Source organism: Camelina sativa, chromosome 16, assembly GCF_030686135.1.
Source record: "Camelina sativa cultivar CO46 ecotype springtype chromosome 16, ASM3068613v1".
NCBI lineage: Eukaryota > Viridiplantae > Streptophyta > Magnoliopsida > Brassicales > Brassicaceae > Camelina > Camelina sativa.
The window spans coordinates 24,003,514-24,019,439 of record NC_141895.1 but is presented as its reverse complement, the minus strand read 5'-3'; the positions used below and the strand labels follow the sequence as shown (position 1 = coordinate 24,019,439).

At 32.7% G+C, this 15,926-nt stretch overlaps 3 protein-coding genes and 1 long non-coding RNA gene across 5 annotated transcripts; 2 read left to right on the top strand and 2 right to left on the bottom strand.

The window, feature by feature from the left end:
* Positions 1–3,970: 3,970 nt before the first annotated feature.
* On the bottom strand, positions 3,971–5,414 carry LOC147925903 (uncharacterized). The gene is made up of 3 exons (XR_015583377.1): positions 5,159–5,414; positions 4,465–4,613; positions 3,971–4,377 (listed from the first exon to the last, which is right to left on the bottom strand). It is a non-coding gene; the product is annotated as an uncharacterized LOC147925903 (long non-coding RNA).
* A 681-nt stretch (positions 5,415–6,095) lies between these two features.
* LOC104751634 (cyclin-A1-2) lies at positions 6,096–8,691 on the top strand. The gene is made up of 10 exons (XM_010473630.2): positions 6,096–6,424; positions 6,561–6,992; positions 7,078–7,170; positions 7,320–7,453; positions 7,546–7,621; positions 7,711–7,787; positions 7,873–7,906; positions 7,991–8,140; positions 8,229–8,363; positions 8,451–8,691. The coding sequence occupies exons 1-10, from the start codon at positions 6,248–6,250 to the stop codon at positions 8,511–8,513; spliced, it is 1,371 nt and encodes a 456-aa protein (XP_010471932.1). The 5' UTR covers positions 6,096–6,247; the 3' UTR covers positions 8,514–8,691.
* A 3,259-nt stretch (positions 8,692–11,950) lies between these two features.
* On the top strand, positions 11,951–14,660 carry LOC104751633 (amino acid permease 3-like). Its single transcript, XM_010473629.3, has 7 exons — positions 11,951–12,327; positions 12,472–12,705; positions 12,801–12,894; positions 12,996–13,210; positions 13,329–13,468; positions 13,560–13,918; positions 13,997–14,660. The coding sequence occupies exons 1-7, from the start codon at positions 12,231–12,233 to the stop codon at positions 14,289–14,291; spliced, it is 1,434 nt and encodes a 477-aa protein (XP_010471931.1). The 5' UTR covers positions 11,951–12,230; the 3' UTR covers positions 14,292–14,660.
* An 89-nt stretch (positions 14,661–14,749) lies between these two features.
* On the bottom strand, positions 14,750–15,792 carry LOC104751632 (glutaredoxin-C3-like). 2 transcript variants are annotated; one of them, XM_010473627.3, is made up of 4 exons: positions 15,465–15,792; positions 15,276–15,349; positions 15,074–15,172; positions 14,750–14,956 (listed from the first exon to the last, which is right to left on the bottom strand). In XM_010473627.3, the coding sequence occupies exons 1-4, from the start codon at positions 15,635–15,637 to the stop codon at positions 14,901–14,903; spliced, it is 402 nt and encodes a 133-aa protein (XP_010471929.1). In that variant the 5' UTR covers positions 15,638–15,792; the 3' UTR covers positions 14,750–14,900. The 2 variants fall into 2 exon arrangements, with proteins under 2 accessions (XP_010471929.1, XP_010471930.1); XM_010473628.3 differs by having other exon boundaries at positions 15,098–15,172; positions 15,465–15,733.
* Between the last annotated feature and the right edge of the window lie 134 nt (positions 15,793–15,926).

The window sequence follows — 15,926 nt, the reverse complement described above, 5'->3', positions numbered from 1 at the left end:
ATAATATATATATGGGAATATGCCAAGTTTATATTATTAGATTAATTTTGATTGATTTTAAGTCATTAATTTTTTTAATATGATTTTATATATAGAAATTCGGGACAAAATTATTGTATTTTAGAATTGAATGTGGTGATTAATTAGGAAGATAGAAAATCAGCTGATTTATAGGCTCCTCATAAATTTATATTTAAAATCGATTATTGTAAAGAATTTGTAGAGAGATTTTAGGAGAATGAAATTTGGAAATTTTATTTCAGATTTAATAAGGAGACAAATTAGGAAATTTTTGTTTTTGTTAATGGAAAAGAGTTGAAATGATTTTTTTTGTTTTATAATTTTATTAAAGAAAATATTAAATTACAATGGCATGAGATGTAAATAATTCTCAACTTCAAGCCTTCTTTGCTAAAGTTGCTGTGAAAATAATAATATAGAAGAAGATAAGATTTGAAATATCAAGTGCTCTAATAGTAACAACATCAGCATGCGGTCTTCCATGATTTAGACGTGAAAGGGAAAATTAAACCAAACAAATTGTGGGTAAAAAATTTCAAACTTTGAAATGATCAATGACCCTTTCCCTACATGAGCTCAAAAGGGCTAACCACTTCACTTCTGTCTTGTCCGCAAAAGAATTCCAATGTAGTCTTTAATATATTAGCAAGGCATAATGATGATGATAATGATGATATGTGTCACATAAGATGAAACCAAACGTAAAATGACCACCACCTAGTCTCTGGTTGAATGATTTTTACTGGAATTGCGGAAAGAGCAGGGCACTCTCATCCTGCACCGTATACAAGACGTTGAACCCATAATAAAATGAAGATTATAAGATCTTTCTAGCCATCCGGGACTAATGGAAACTGATATTCAGATTCCTTTTCTCATGAAAGATCTTAGCCTTTTGCTTAACCAATATATCATCAGCTTCAAAGACCTTGTCAAAAGAAAAGGAAAAATCTTTATCTGTAATGCCTTGTTGTTTGTCTCACTGTGAGTTATGGAGAAGTAGCGAATTATAGGTTTACCTCTCGAGCAAATGTGAATAATCATGTCAGTGCTTAGATTCAAGTGTACATCACCTAGATATGAAAGTATCCAACCGGGTAGTTTGGACCGCTTATCATGATGGCTATATCACTTCAATGGCAATGTATTATACTATTACTAGGTTTTGAACCCGCGCATGACGCGGGTATATTTATATAATTTGTTTTAAATTTTTTTAATATTTTTTTGTTTAATAGCTATACATTGATATTTAATAATAAAATAAATTACTATAATGTTTTATTTTTATTCAATTTTACATAATTTTTTATTCATTTAATTTTAATTTAGAAAAATTATTTTAGGATAAAATTAATAGTAGAATTGTATAAAAAATATTGCAGAAATATGATGTGCCATTTTCTCTTGCTAGCTATTAGAAATATCAAATTTAAAAATGTTAGACTTTTTTAAAATATTTAATAATATTTATTTTATTTCCATAGATTAAATTATTTTCTTTTTAAAAAAATCTTATAAAAATGTTTAAAAATGAAGTGGCTAATTCTTATTGGATGTTAACAATATAGTAAGTTTTCTGAATTATAAAAATGTAAAATAATAAAGTGTCTAATCCCTATTGGTTGTTTAAAATCCTACGTGGACAGCTTAAGTAGCTTATAGCTCCAACTTTTATTTAGTATAGATTGTAGAAATATGATGTGTCATTTTCTCTTGCTTGCTATTAGAAATATCAAATTTAAAAATGTTAGACTCTTTTTAAATATTTAATAATATTTATTTTATTTCCATAGATTAAATTATTTTCTTTTTTTAAAAATCTTATAAAAATGTTAAAAAATGAAGTGGCTAATTCCTATTGGATGTTAACAATATAGTAAGTTTTCTGAATTATAAAAATATAAAATAATGAAGTGTCTAATCCCTATTGGTTGTTTAAAATCCTACGTGGACAACTTAAGTAACCTATAGCTCCAACTTTTATTTAGTATAGATTAGACCAAAGAAATGTAACATTATAACCCAAACATAAGCATATAGTCTCTGTTCAGTCCTAAGAATTTCTTCTCTTTTCTAAGGAACAACGTGAGCTATCAAATGTCTATTCTAGAGGCAATCCCAGATACTTGCGAATATACTTAATACATAATAATTTATGTATTGGGAGCATAATAATTTATAAATAAATAAATAATATTGGGAGCATAATATTTTATTAATTTATAGAGGTTTAAATTTCTCGATTATTAATTTATAGAGATACTTTACAAATTTGGCAAAAAAATTCAACAAAAGAAATTAAAAATAATATTTTTATATATAAAATTACAAGAAAAATAACAATTATCATATTTTGAATATAACACTCAAAGATTTTGATATAGTAAAAATATTAGAAATGAACTATAATAAAAAATGTGTATATATATACATATATTTTGATAATTTGATATAATTATTAATTTATATTAATGTTTGGACCATATAATTGCAAATGATTTTTTAAAATTATTATTTTATTATATTATCGAATATTTAAAATGAAGGTTATTAAAAATATAACCACATATAAAGATAAAAACTATACTTGTATATGTTACGCAAGCATATGGTTCATCCCACGTTTCTTGATTGTTTAAGCAACTTCACTAAATGGACTCCGAGTCTACTGTGTCCATTGTCCTTATTGTTTTTTTCTCTTTTACCTGCTCTACCTTAGTACCTTGTGTCTCCTCTTTATTATTTTGGAAGTACATGACTTTTCTTTGTAGACTTTATAATAGATTATGGATGAATGTTTTTGTTAGGATATTGTGACATTCAAAAATAATTTATGGGTATTATGGAATTTAAAATCATTAGAAATGTAATTTAGCAGTTTCCTTTGTTATCATTAGAAATGTAACTTATCATCATACTTCACCTCTCATCTTTATATGATTCTATTTTTTTGAAACAAATAAATTATCATATTATTTCTTATAATTAAAAAATAATTTGATATTTTTAAACGAATATAAATTGTTCAATCTATAAAATATTAAAGTTTTATTTATATTATTCTTTTTAAAAAGATATATTCAACTAAAGTTTTGACTGAATAACGGGTCACTATTTGAATATTTAAATTCAATTTTTATTTATTTTTGTTGTTGAATTGTTTAATTATATATACTATAATAAAAATTTTAAATAATTAACTTTTAAATATTTTAAAATAGTTTAACTTGGTATTTTTAAGAATATTATAAATATTTAATTGATCAAAAGGTTAAAAATTATAAACACTCTAATTTGATTTGTTATAATATGAGTCAATAATATGAAAGAATTTCAAAAAACCAAGTATATTAAAAAAAATTATAACATATATTAAATTACTCATAATACTCACATTTCAAAAACCAAATTTACAAAATTATGTCTTAAAATGACATTCTAAGTCATGTAGAACATACATTATTGAAATAACTTCACATACATAAACTAATACAACATATTAAAATTCTATTTTAAAATATTAAATTTTGTATAGAGTAAAATTTAATACTATTTTAGTAAAGATATTGTTGAACATAAAAAGCACAACATCCTAAATACATCCTAAATAATGAAATAATGAATGAACAGAAGAAAAAGTTTCCCGCTCAATATAGTGGGATCCACAATTGGATCAAAGCACTCTCGTAAATCGTAACGGTTTCTGACTTCAATCGATGGTCAGCATTGATCCGTTTATTATTTATTTATTTATGAACTAGGTTGTATGGAAACAGAAACGGATACGCGGAAACGAAACGTTTCGAAAACGGGAAACGATTTTTTTTCAAAAATTAAGGGAGTGTTATTGGATTAAGGTTTTTAATGGATTTGAATTAATATGTGACAATAGTGGATTTTAAAGTCTAATGTATTTGTGTGGATTTTAAAATGCATATAACCTGGATTTGAAAATCATTTACTAATATATTTTTGGTGATTGTTATAGATTCTTTTTTTTAAGTTAAATATTAAGAAAAAAAAATAAAATATCCATGAGTTCAAAAAGGATCCAAGTCTATCTTAATGAGTTCACTAATCTCAGAGTGCTCCTCCAGTGTCCTTCGTATTTCCTCCGGTACCAGCACCAAGAGACGACGTAACTCGTCATTGAAGTGGTCCTCGTCTTCTAAATTCCAGAATACGAAGGGTGAAGGAGTTTAGTGCGGACGAGTTGGTGAACAGAAGAGACCATTATCGGAGCTTGAGGATTCTTCTTCGTTCAAGACGTAAGAGCGTTGAACCGCGAGGTTGAATAGATCGAATATCATCTAAACCATGAACAGCATCTGCGTGCTCATGGGTTAGAACTATCTACACAAACCATACAATTCATTAATCAGCATAGATTTCAATTCAGACAGCAAGAATTCAAGAAAATAGCAAATAAAAGGGCTTAACAGAATGGATTCGGGGAATCTTATAGAAGGTGAACCAACGAAGGACTTGCTCTCTAAAACTCTTCCCAACATCAATAATTATGTAATAGTGTCTACCATCTTCTTCCTCGCAGTAACTCAAAGGTCTCAATCTGTTATAATCCTCCTGACCTGTTTACAAAACCAAATCAATAGCTGCTACTACTACTACTATTTAAGAAGATCTGATCCCCAATATTTGACAGTGCCTGCGATATCCCACAATCCTAGTTAACAATCACATTAGTCATTAGCGCTTAAGTTATTGGAAAACAGTGGGTACATAATCCTGTTCCACAGAAAGTCACAACATTCAGAGAGATACAAGCTTCACAAAGTGGCATTATGAGATCTTAACATGGGGTTTAATATCTTGGATCAGATATGCATCATTAGTGTAAGCTAAGAGTTTTAAGAAACGTCTATGTTTCAAAGACAATAGAGATATGTAGAATCAAATGGCTAAATAAAGCAAAAGCAGAACACCTAGCACTAGAGGCAATGGAAAATCTGAAACAATAATACCACAAAAATCTTCGATGAAGTTCTACACCAAAACAAAATTAAATTAACAACCACCGAGGCTTTTATAGGTCTCGGTGTGAACTATGATTTCTATGAATTTAATAACAGAGAATCAAAAGTTAATCCTGATTCCTGACAAATAAACAGAATACCTCGCCATTACACAGAAGAATACATGAAAGACGATTCCTTCTCACTGAATGAGTAAAAGAAACAAAGAGAAGATAGTTAAATCCGATCGAGAAAACTACAAAACCAAATCCAGAGATTTTCAATCAGAAGCATGAGAAGTGAAGGAACAAAGGGAATCACGCTCTCAAATTCCAAATCAAACACGAGTAGAGAAAAAAAAATTCCAAAATTAAACACGAAGGCTATAGAGAGGGGGAGAAAAAAAAAATCCCTCACAAAAGTGTAGTATTGTGTTTGTTCATATTTTAGAATCAGAATACGTTTAAATCCAAATTAACACAAAATCCAATGGAAATTGAATAACGCTAGATTTTAATAGATTTTTTTAAATACATGATTAAATAACACTAGATTTCTAAATCTATCAGATTCTTTTAAAAACCACAATCCAATAACACCCTCTAAGTAATGGAAAATTAATGGAAATGTGTAGGAAACGTATATATATATATATATATATATATATATATGTCCATACAGATATATATATAGATATAATAAGTCTCCAAACATAAAAACCATATTAAAAAAAATCTGAAACAACACAAATTCAAAACAGAAATATTAAATAGTTTAGTTAAAAGTAAAACTGTAAAAAAATAAACGTTCAAAATCAATTTTTTGACCAGCATTGCCATATATTTAGGGATTTTAACTTTTAAGCTACTAATTATATTATTTTGTTTTTTATTATATGTATCATGAATACTTATATTTTCAAATTATTTATTTATTAAATTTTAAAATTATAAAAAGAGTTTTCATCGCGTTTCCAAACAGAGATTTTAAAAAATCGTGTTTCTGTGACTTGTTTCCGAGTTTCCACGAGTTTCCGTTTCTGAAACATTTCGGAAAAGGAGAAACGCACATAAAAAGAGTTTTCATACGATATAGTTTATGAATACTTTAATTAGAAATAAATAATTCTGAGTTTTTCATTTTCCTCTTCTTCTCTCCTTCAAGATCTCTCTCTCTCGCAGAAGAGAAACCCTAAATCTCACCGGAATACAAGAACGCCGAGCCGGGGATTTCCAATTTCTTCGTTAACGATGTCTTCCTCGTCGTCATCGAGGAAACTATCCCAGGAGAATCCGATCCCTCGTCCGAACTTAGCCAAGACTCGAACCTCCTCACTCCGCGATGTTGGTAACCGTCGTATTCCCCTCGGCGACATCACAAACCAGAAGCCTCCTGGCTCGAAAAATTCTTCATCGTCGTCTACTCTGGTAAGTTTACCTTGGATTCTATCTTCTTCGTTTTGTTTTCCATTTCAGTTCCGGTGTCTCTTTGTCGAGAATCGTAGTTTTAGGGTTTATCCTGGAAATTGAAGTCTTTAATCTGTGAATGTTATCATCTCTTAAGGTGCATTGTTCGAATAAGATTGGTCAATCGAAGAAAGCACCAAAGCCTGATTTGTCTCGTAACTGGAATTTGGGAATCCTCGATTGCGGTTTACCTCCCAAGTCAATTGCGAAATCAAACGTAATCGTTCCTTGCGAAGACACAGAATTGCCTCAAATCGATGATAAGCTTCTATCTTCATCACCTCCTCTATCATCCTTGGATGCCTCTCCCACTCAATCAGATCAGTTTAGATCCACTCGTGACTCTTTGGAGAGTCCCAAAGTAGAATACATGGTCGAGAGCAGTACTGCTCTCCCGGAGTATGCAGAGTCATCAAACACTGATTTTGGGAATGATCATAAGATTGTGAACATTGATAGTAACTTGATGGATCCACAGCTTTGTGGTGCCTTTGCTTCTGATATCTACCAGCATTTGCGTGTAGCTGAGGTAGGATTGTTGTAGTTTTACCCTGCCACGGTTGACTTGATTCTGTTTCTGAAACGTTTTAAAATTTGGTTATTCTGCTCTGCAGTTAGAAAAAAGACCGGCTCTGGATTACATGGAAAGAATTCAGCCAAACATCAATGCTAGTATGCGTTCTATACTGATTGACTGGCTTGTGGAGGTAAGCTTTTGATGAATCCTGCTTCATTAATTGCAAGATATTTATTTTACATTGATAAGGCAATAAGTTTAGTAATGGACAAAACGTATTATAGAATTGTCACTGGTAGGTAATATATAGTTACAAAGCTGTTCTCTGGATTTTCATAGGTTGCTGAAGAGTATCGGCTTTCGCCTGAGACGTTGTACTTGGCAGTGAACTATGTAGATCGGTATCTTACGGGCAGTGTAATGACCAAGCAAAATCTGCAGTTACTTGGTGTTGCCTGCATGATGATTGCAGCGTAAGAAATATTGATATTTACTGTTTCGCTTCATCCTTTTTTTTTCTTCAGAAGTATGCAATTTCTAATCAGTAAACAAACTGGAATTCCAGAAAATACGAAGAAGTGTGTGTGCCCCAAGTGGAGGATTTCTGTTATATCACCGATAACACATACTCAAGAAACGAGGTTTGTGTTTTGGTCTTCCTGCACTAACTCTTCTTCTTGTGGTTTTGATATGCTCGTAATAAGTCGTTAACCTTTATGCTTTCGAACAGCTTTTGGAGATGGAGTCTTCTGTTCTGAACTACTTGAAGTTCGAATTAACAACTCCAACCGCAAAATGTTTCTTGAGGTAGCTTCTGGTCATATTGATGTTGACTTCAGTCATCATTTTTTAATGGTTCTTTGCTGATCTTAACTTGTAAAAATGGTGTTAGGCGCTTTCTTCGTGCTGCTCAAGGCGGAAAGGAGGTATATTGTTGTATGAAAATTAAAGATGAGCTTTCTAGGAAATGGATGATGGTTATATACGTTTCTCACTGGTTGTTGTATTAGGTACCATCACTGCTGTCCGAGTGTCTAGCCTGCTATCTCACCGAATTATCGCTATTAGATTACGCTATGCTACGATACACTCCATCACTCGTTGCAGCCTCTGCAGTTTTCTTGACACAACACATACTACACCCTTCAAGAAAACCATGGGTATGACCACTGCATTTCTAGGTTTTCAGTAGTTAACTTTATGCAACTCTGTGTTGTATTGAATCCTGTTAAATTGGTGGTTTTTCAGAACGCTACGTTAGAGCATTACACATCGTACAAGGCTACACATATGGAAGCATGCGTTAAGGATCTTCTTCAGCTGTGTCATGGGAATCCCTCATCTGATGTAGTTGCAGTCAGAAAGAAGTACAGTCAACACAACGTAAAAAAAACACTCCACTTTCTTTATTACGAATTGTTATAAATAAGTGTCTGAAGTGCTTACTCTCTTTTTTTTTTATCCTGGCAGTACAAGTTTGCAGCAAAAAAGCTTTGCCCCACATCACTACCGCAAGAGCTATTCCTTTGCTAGGCTTCTCGGTATCTTCTTTTTTCTTCCACTCTTGTCTTGTCTTGTAGGTATTGTTGATAAAAAAACTCATTGGGTGAAGCAAATGTACTCAGTTCTAGATGTGTGGACGAAAAATACTACTAATCAATATGTAAAGGTTTGTTTCTTTATAAAGAAATGTACGTACATATGAACAAAATTCTAAGCTACGTATGTGGTTTGGGTGGTTCAACCGCCTTTGTGGAAAAGGCAATTGAAGTAAATCAGTAATTCCATGATATGAGAATGTTCCATTCCTCACAATTCGATTAGTTTTCTTCATTTTTGACATCAAATCAAAATCATTACCTCTCTAAGGCTAATCACAAGAATATAATTACATCAAATCAAAATCATTAATTTGTTTTGTTTACTTATTGTTTTTTTTTTTTCGCCTGTCGACTTGGGAACCATAAAGACAGTTCACCTAAAGATCTGACGTTTTTGGTTATGAGGTCACCTTATAGCTTTGTTGTAGCGACTGATCATTCGATGTTGCGAAAGCGAGAGAACCGAGAATGACTATTCATTCATATAACTATCAACACAGTACAATACTAATTTCCTTAGTTCTTCTTTCTAATAGGAAACGAAGATTAAAAAATAAAAAATAAAGCAGTTGATTAGTTCTGTTAAGTGTCCTAGTGTTTTTGGACGCATTACTTTGACTCTCGTTTACTCGAAGATATTTTTGTTTTGGACGCATTATTCGTGATTCGTACGTAAATCGAGTAATCGAGTCAAAGAGACCCTTATTTGATGAGGTGAGCATTGAATTAAGTTGTTTGTATGCAAATTATATACTCCAATCCATAAAATATGATAACTACAAGTCTATATATATTCTTCTACCTAACGTTCAAACATTTCAGCTGTAACGGCATTACAATGTTCTTTTTTTCTTTGATGAAGTATTTACCATGTTCGTTACATAATTTTAACCCAGTTTTGGTTTCACTAGAAACAATCTCTATATATTATCCATATTCCATAGAGCTTTCTGCTATACTAATCCAAGCCAACACTTTTTGATAAGATTTCAAATTTCACACATTTTTCTTGCCCTTTAAAATCATACAATCTTCTTTTATTATTTTTTACTTTGCGAGTTGCAATAAAGTGTAGTGCCATGAACATTATAATTATTCAATGATCATTACAAATCGACAAATACGATCTACAATGGATCGAATTTTTATTATTTTACCATGTAAAAATAAAATATAGATTTTGTATATATATAATGCTGAGAAGTGAGGAGTGAGGATTGATTAATGAACTCCTCTTTAGATATTTGTAGTCACGGAGTGGGTTGGTCGATTAATGACGGAAAGCTACAAGTTGGAAAAGATTCTTATATATAGTGCATAGTTACGATTTTTCTTTTTCTAAATAAGAGTATAGTTGTCTTAAGTCAGTTGGTCGCCAAACCTTGTTAAAAAGATGTCAATATATCAACAGATTAGGCATCATCTTGATCTTTATATAAAGACAATAAATATTTGTCTTCAACTAATCTTTACATAAAGACAATACATATTTCTCTTGAACTAAAAAGTGTAACCAAAAAATTAAGTATATATATATAGCATGAGACCATAGTATTCTTATAACTATACTAGATTTTATATTGGAAGGAACCAAAACCTGATATTTTTCTAAGATCCCTAACATTTATTTATTTAAATACTAATTGTAGCACAATACCTACGTAGAAAACCTAACCGATAAAGTAAGCAAAGAATCTGATGCTCCTCTTTCTCTAAATTCGAATGAGATATATCACGGTGGCTGAAAAAAAAAGAAGAAGAAGTCAATTCAAGTGTTTGTCATAAATATACTCATGGCAATATAAGTTTATACTCATGGGATAATATAAATTTGGGTATATAATGAAGATAATACTTTTAAGGGATCAAGTTGAAGAAAGTGCAGTTGAAATGATGAAAGGGGTTTCTGGTTCATTCTTTTCTGATTCGTTAATGGACATTGAGGATGGCTGTGTGCGTGTACTTCAATAAGTGGACGATCTGAACCTTATTCTTGTTCTCAATCTCCTTGATCTTGATTATTAATATATATATTTTTTTTTTCCTCAAAGTACCCAAGTTTTGCGGTTCAAAGTTGTAATTCGAAATAATATATGTTATCTGAATCAATAGAATTCCCTTTATATATTTTGAGACTAACTTGTCCCTTGAATTTTAGGCTAATGAGTCTGACGATAATCATAAATCTTCTCTAAGTCCTTACGGAATATTTGGTTTCCCACGAACCAAACTTCGGGTATTATAATTAAAAAGAAAAAGAAAAAGTTCGTCTATATATGTAGTAACTTTAATTATAATAGAGCATATTGATATATAGAGAAAATTTACAACAAGAAAAAAACCTCAACTTTTTACTAAAGCAACGCAAATAACTAATCAGAAAAAAAAAAAAAAAAGAATACAGATATTATAGTAAACCAGCACGTTTTTATACTTTTTTACACAATTTCTTTTTGAATTGAAAATAAATTTAACAGTCATTACATTACATAGCTGATGAACTCATGAGACAGTTCCCTCTCCACGAAAATCCAATACAGTTTAATTTGCGTGTAACATTTGTGTTTTTAATGAGTTTAGTTGGGAAAAGTAATCAAAAATATTTCATTTTGTGAAGAAAAGATAGCTTACACGCCTACCTCATAAGTGAGATACCCGCGCAGAAACTTCTAAGGTGGTGATATAGTAATCTTTCGAATTCTAGGTAAGATATATATGTGTGTGTGTCAGTGTGTGCTACTATTGATCACACTAAAATCACCTTTTACTGCGTCATCATTTTGAAATTTACACATGATTGCGTGCACTCATTATTTAACATCCAGTACGCATCTCGGCATCCATCTCTCCATATGTGAAACATAAATGTTCGTTTTACATCTTATATGCGTTATTAACACTTCTTACTGATAAAAACAAAGTCGTTTTTTGATTCATTTCATCTATGAGTGTGCACATAACCAAAATGCCTATTTCCTTTTAAACAACATTTTATTTGTCCCTAATCTCATAAAACCCTTGTTATATAAGTACAAGTTTATTTTTATTGAATACTCTGATAAACTCTAGTTGTAAGTGAGAATAAACATAACACACATACATAAGTCATATATGTTTCTTTTATTTTCAAAAAGGCTGAATAAAAGACATTTAAGTCAGCATCTTGGACTCCCAATTTTCCATGCCCATATTTTCTTTCTTCTTTGTTTTATTTTATTCAATACAAATTTTCGTATCGAATCATTCATATAAATCATGCAAGTCAATTTTTCAAGAGTAGTAGTATTATATGGTCCTACCAACTTTTTACCAATACAAGATATAGTATATATATTTTTAGTACACTTTTTACTTTTTACTGTTTAATTTGGCCCAAAAAAATATAACAATTTCTGTGTATATAAATCTGCACTCCACTCTCTCAGTTTCTCTTCATCCACCTTCTCTTCTTCTTCTTGTTCGATTTAGGAAACCAAGAACCAGACAGTTATAGAATCAGTATATTTCAAACAGAGTTAGTAAATTCTGAAACAGAGGCCCATACTGTCTTTATCTTCTAAACTTCTTTACTCTTACAAACACTTCCTCTGCATGTAACTTCATACATTGAACAAACAAACAAATAAAAAACAGAGCAAAACAAACAAAAATGGATCGCAGCCAGCAAACAGTTCTTGCCATCGATATGCTATCACAAACTGGCGGCTCCAAATGCTTCGACGACGACGGAAAAGTCAAACGAACTGGTAAAAATGTTTCTACTTTAGATTCTTATTGAGACTTAGTTATATAGAATAGTTCAAAAATTTGTTAATTCTAAGTTGGATTTTTAGTTATGTTGGGAAAATGAGAAAGATATTAAGTTGTTTTTGGAATTTATGGGTTTTTAGGGAGTGTTTGGACGGCGAGTGCACACATAATCACGGCGGTGATAGGTTCAGGAGTTTTATCACTAGCATGGGCTACGGCACAGCTAGGTTGGATCGCCGGACCGGTTGTGATGTTGCTCTTCTCCGTCGTCACTTATTTCACTTCTTCTCTCCTCGCCTCCTGTTACCGCTCTGGCGACCCTATCTCCGGCAAGAGGAACTACACTTATATGGGCGCTGTCCGATCAAACCTAGGTAGATACGAACTTCGAAGTAGAGTTTCCTTCTTAAAAAAAAAAAAAAGGACTGGGATCATATTAGAACATAACATGTTTCATTGTTCTTGACAGGTGGCGTGAAGGTGACGCTATGTGGGATAGTTCAGTATCTTAATATATTTGGTGTTGCAATTGGCTACACGATTGCTTCAGCTATAAGCATGATGTGAGTGTTCTTCTTACTTGTTAAACACTATAAGCTACGAAATAGGTCAAACGAGTTTGATCAAAATAACCAATTTTGTTTGTTTGTTTGTTTGAAAACAGGGCAATAAAGAGATCCAACTGTTTTCACAAAAGTGGAGGGAAAGATCCATGTCAGATGAACAGTACTCCTTACATGATAGCTTTTGGATTAGTCCAGATTCTATTCTCTCAGATTCCAGATTTTGATCAACTTTGGTGGCTCTCGATCCTTGCCGCTGTTATGTCCTTCACTTATTCCTCCGCTGGTCTAGCCCTAGGCATAGCCCAAGTCGTCGGTTCGTTCTTTGAACCTAAAAAAAACAATCTAGGATCTTAAGTAAGAGATTTCATAAGTTATGGCTTCTAAATGCAAAAAAGTAATGTTTTTTCCTGTTTTTGTTTTTGTTTCATCAGTAAATGGGAAGGTGAAGGGAAGCCTCACTGGGATTAGCATAGGAGCAGTAACAGAGACACAAAAGATATGGAGAAGTTTTCAAGCTCTTGGAAACATTGCTTTTGCTTACTCATACTCCATCATTCTCATCGAGATTCAGGTACTCCCAACTTTTTTGTTTCAAGTTTATGATCAAAGCCATTTAGTATTGGTCCCATCCTGAAGTTTTATTTTTTTGTGGTTTGAAACAGGACTCAGTAAAGTCACCACCATCAGAAGAGAAAACTATGAAGAAGGCAACGCTTGTGAGCGTCGGTGTAACAACTATCTTCTACATGTTGTGTGGTTGTATGGGTTATGCAGCCTTTGGAGACTTGTCTCCGGGAAACCTCTTAACCGGTTTCGGGTTTTACAATCCTTATTGGCTTCTAGACATTGCAAATGCAGCCATTGTGATTCACCTTATTGGTGCATACCAAGTCTATTGCCAACCTCTGTTTGCTTTCATCGAGAAACAAGCTTCCATTTGTTTCCCTGATAGCGAGTTCATCGCAAAAGATATCAAAATCCCTATTCCCGGTTTCAAGCCTCTCCGTTTGAATTTATTCAGGTACACAACATTGCACTTAAACTAACAGGATCTGAGCTTTGGACATGAGGTGTATGTACTAATCAAAGCTTTACTCAGGTTGATATGGAGGACAGTGTTTGTCATCATAACGACAGATATCTCAATGCTTCTTCCGTTTTTCAACGACGTTGTGGGTCTGCTAGGGTCACTCGGGTTTTGGCCGTTGACGGTATATTTCCCGGTGGAAATGTACATTGCGCAAAAGAAGATACCTAGATGGAGCACCAGATGGGTTTGCCTTCAAGTCTTCAGCTTAGGGTGTTTGGTAGTGAGCATTGCTGCAGCTGCAGGGTCAATAGCTGGAGTTGTTCTCGATCTCAAGTCCTACAAGCCATTTCAAAGCAATTACTGAAAAACTTGTGACTTAGCCATTTCAAAGCAATGACTAAGTCCAATTTCAAACACAAAGGATGAATCAAGAACGGTTAAGAGAACCAAGAATATATTGAATTCGGAAAATTTTGATCAGCTTGTGTTTAATAGATAAAAGCAATAATGCTGTTAGTTCAAAGCCTGAAGGCAAGAATTGTAGTCCTAACGAGCATATCTGCCTTCAATCAAATTATCATGAGCTGCAAGAGAATCATGAAGTAGCACTATAATAATATGTATACCAATAGAAGAGGTTTGAGAAACAGCAGTGGTGGTGAAACTGCAGCTACAACATGCATCACTGTTTTTGTATTTTGCTATTCGTAACAGTGATTGGATCTTTGCGGTATGGACCATTTGCTATATAAAGCACACAAGTATGGACTATGTTAAGCAAAAACCATCACCAGAGCAATGGTGATAACGAAAGATCAAGACTTTTATCAATGCATCATCATCATAACTTTTATAAGGAGAAACCGATACACAGAGACATACCAATATCACTTATTCAGTCTACTACTACTAGCAAATAGTATCCCTATATCCTCTAAATCACATTAAATTTCACATTCCAGGTTGTGCAAAATCAACTGGCAGCAAGAAGCTTTTGCAACTGACCATTCTCCAGAGCATCTCCAAGATCTGGAAGCACGTTAAAACAATGCAAGGCTTAGTTTGAGTTAATAAAAAAAGGGAAAATTGGAGAAAAGAATGAAACTTGGAGAAGACAGAGAGAGAGAGAAAGAGTGGAGGTGATACCATCAGATCCACCGATATACTTGCCGTTAACAAAAACTTGAGGGACAGTACGGCGACCAACGAATTCTAAAAGCTCATACTGGATTTGATCTCCATCCTCTGCAAAAAAAAAAAAAAAAAAAAAAAAAAAAAACCCGAAAAAGTTTTAATCTTCAGAACAAGGCCGACGAGGTGATAAAAGAGAGTCCCTGAACATACATACCTCTCAGATCAAGCTCAACAACAAATGGCTCTTCCTTAAGTTGTCTGAATATACGTTTCGACCGCAAGCAATACCTAACAACAAGTTTTGACAAACACAATCGGATTAAAAACTAAGATGATATGAACCAAAAAAAAAAAAAGTTTTCAATTGCAGAGAGACAAAAGAAAGAGGAGAGAAAAGAGTTACGGGCAGTAGGACTTGGAGAAGATGACAATCTTGTTGGACAAAATTGCGTTCTGAACGAAAGCCGACACCGAATTCGCAGCTCCCACGGTATTCCACAGATCGCTCACTACCACCAGTTGTAATAATAGCACCGCCACCACGGCAACACGCCGACTACGCTGCTGGTCAACCATCGCCGTTTCGATCACCCTCGTCGGAATATATATATATATATATTTATATATATTTTTTTTTTCTTCTTTGTTTTATTAGGTGATTTTATTGTTAGCTTTCCAATTTTAAAGACACATATTGACTTATCTAATCTTTTTGGTCGTTCAACCAATTCTTTTTTTTTTTTTAATAATTATTATTATTATGGCTTGGGTAAAAAGCAGTGTTCAAGAAAGCGGTCTAGGCGGCCGTCTAGGCGCCGTCTAGGCGCTAGACGCTCAGCAGACGCCTAGATGACCGCCTAACCCG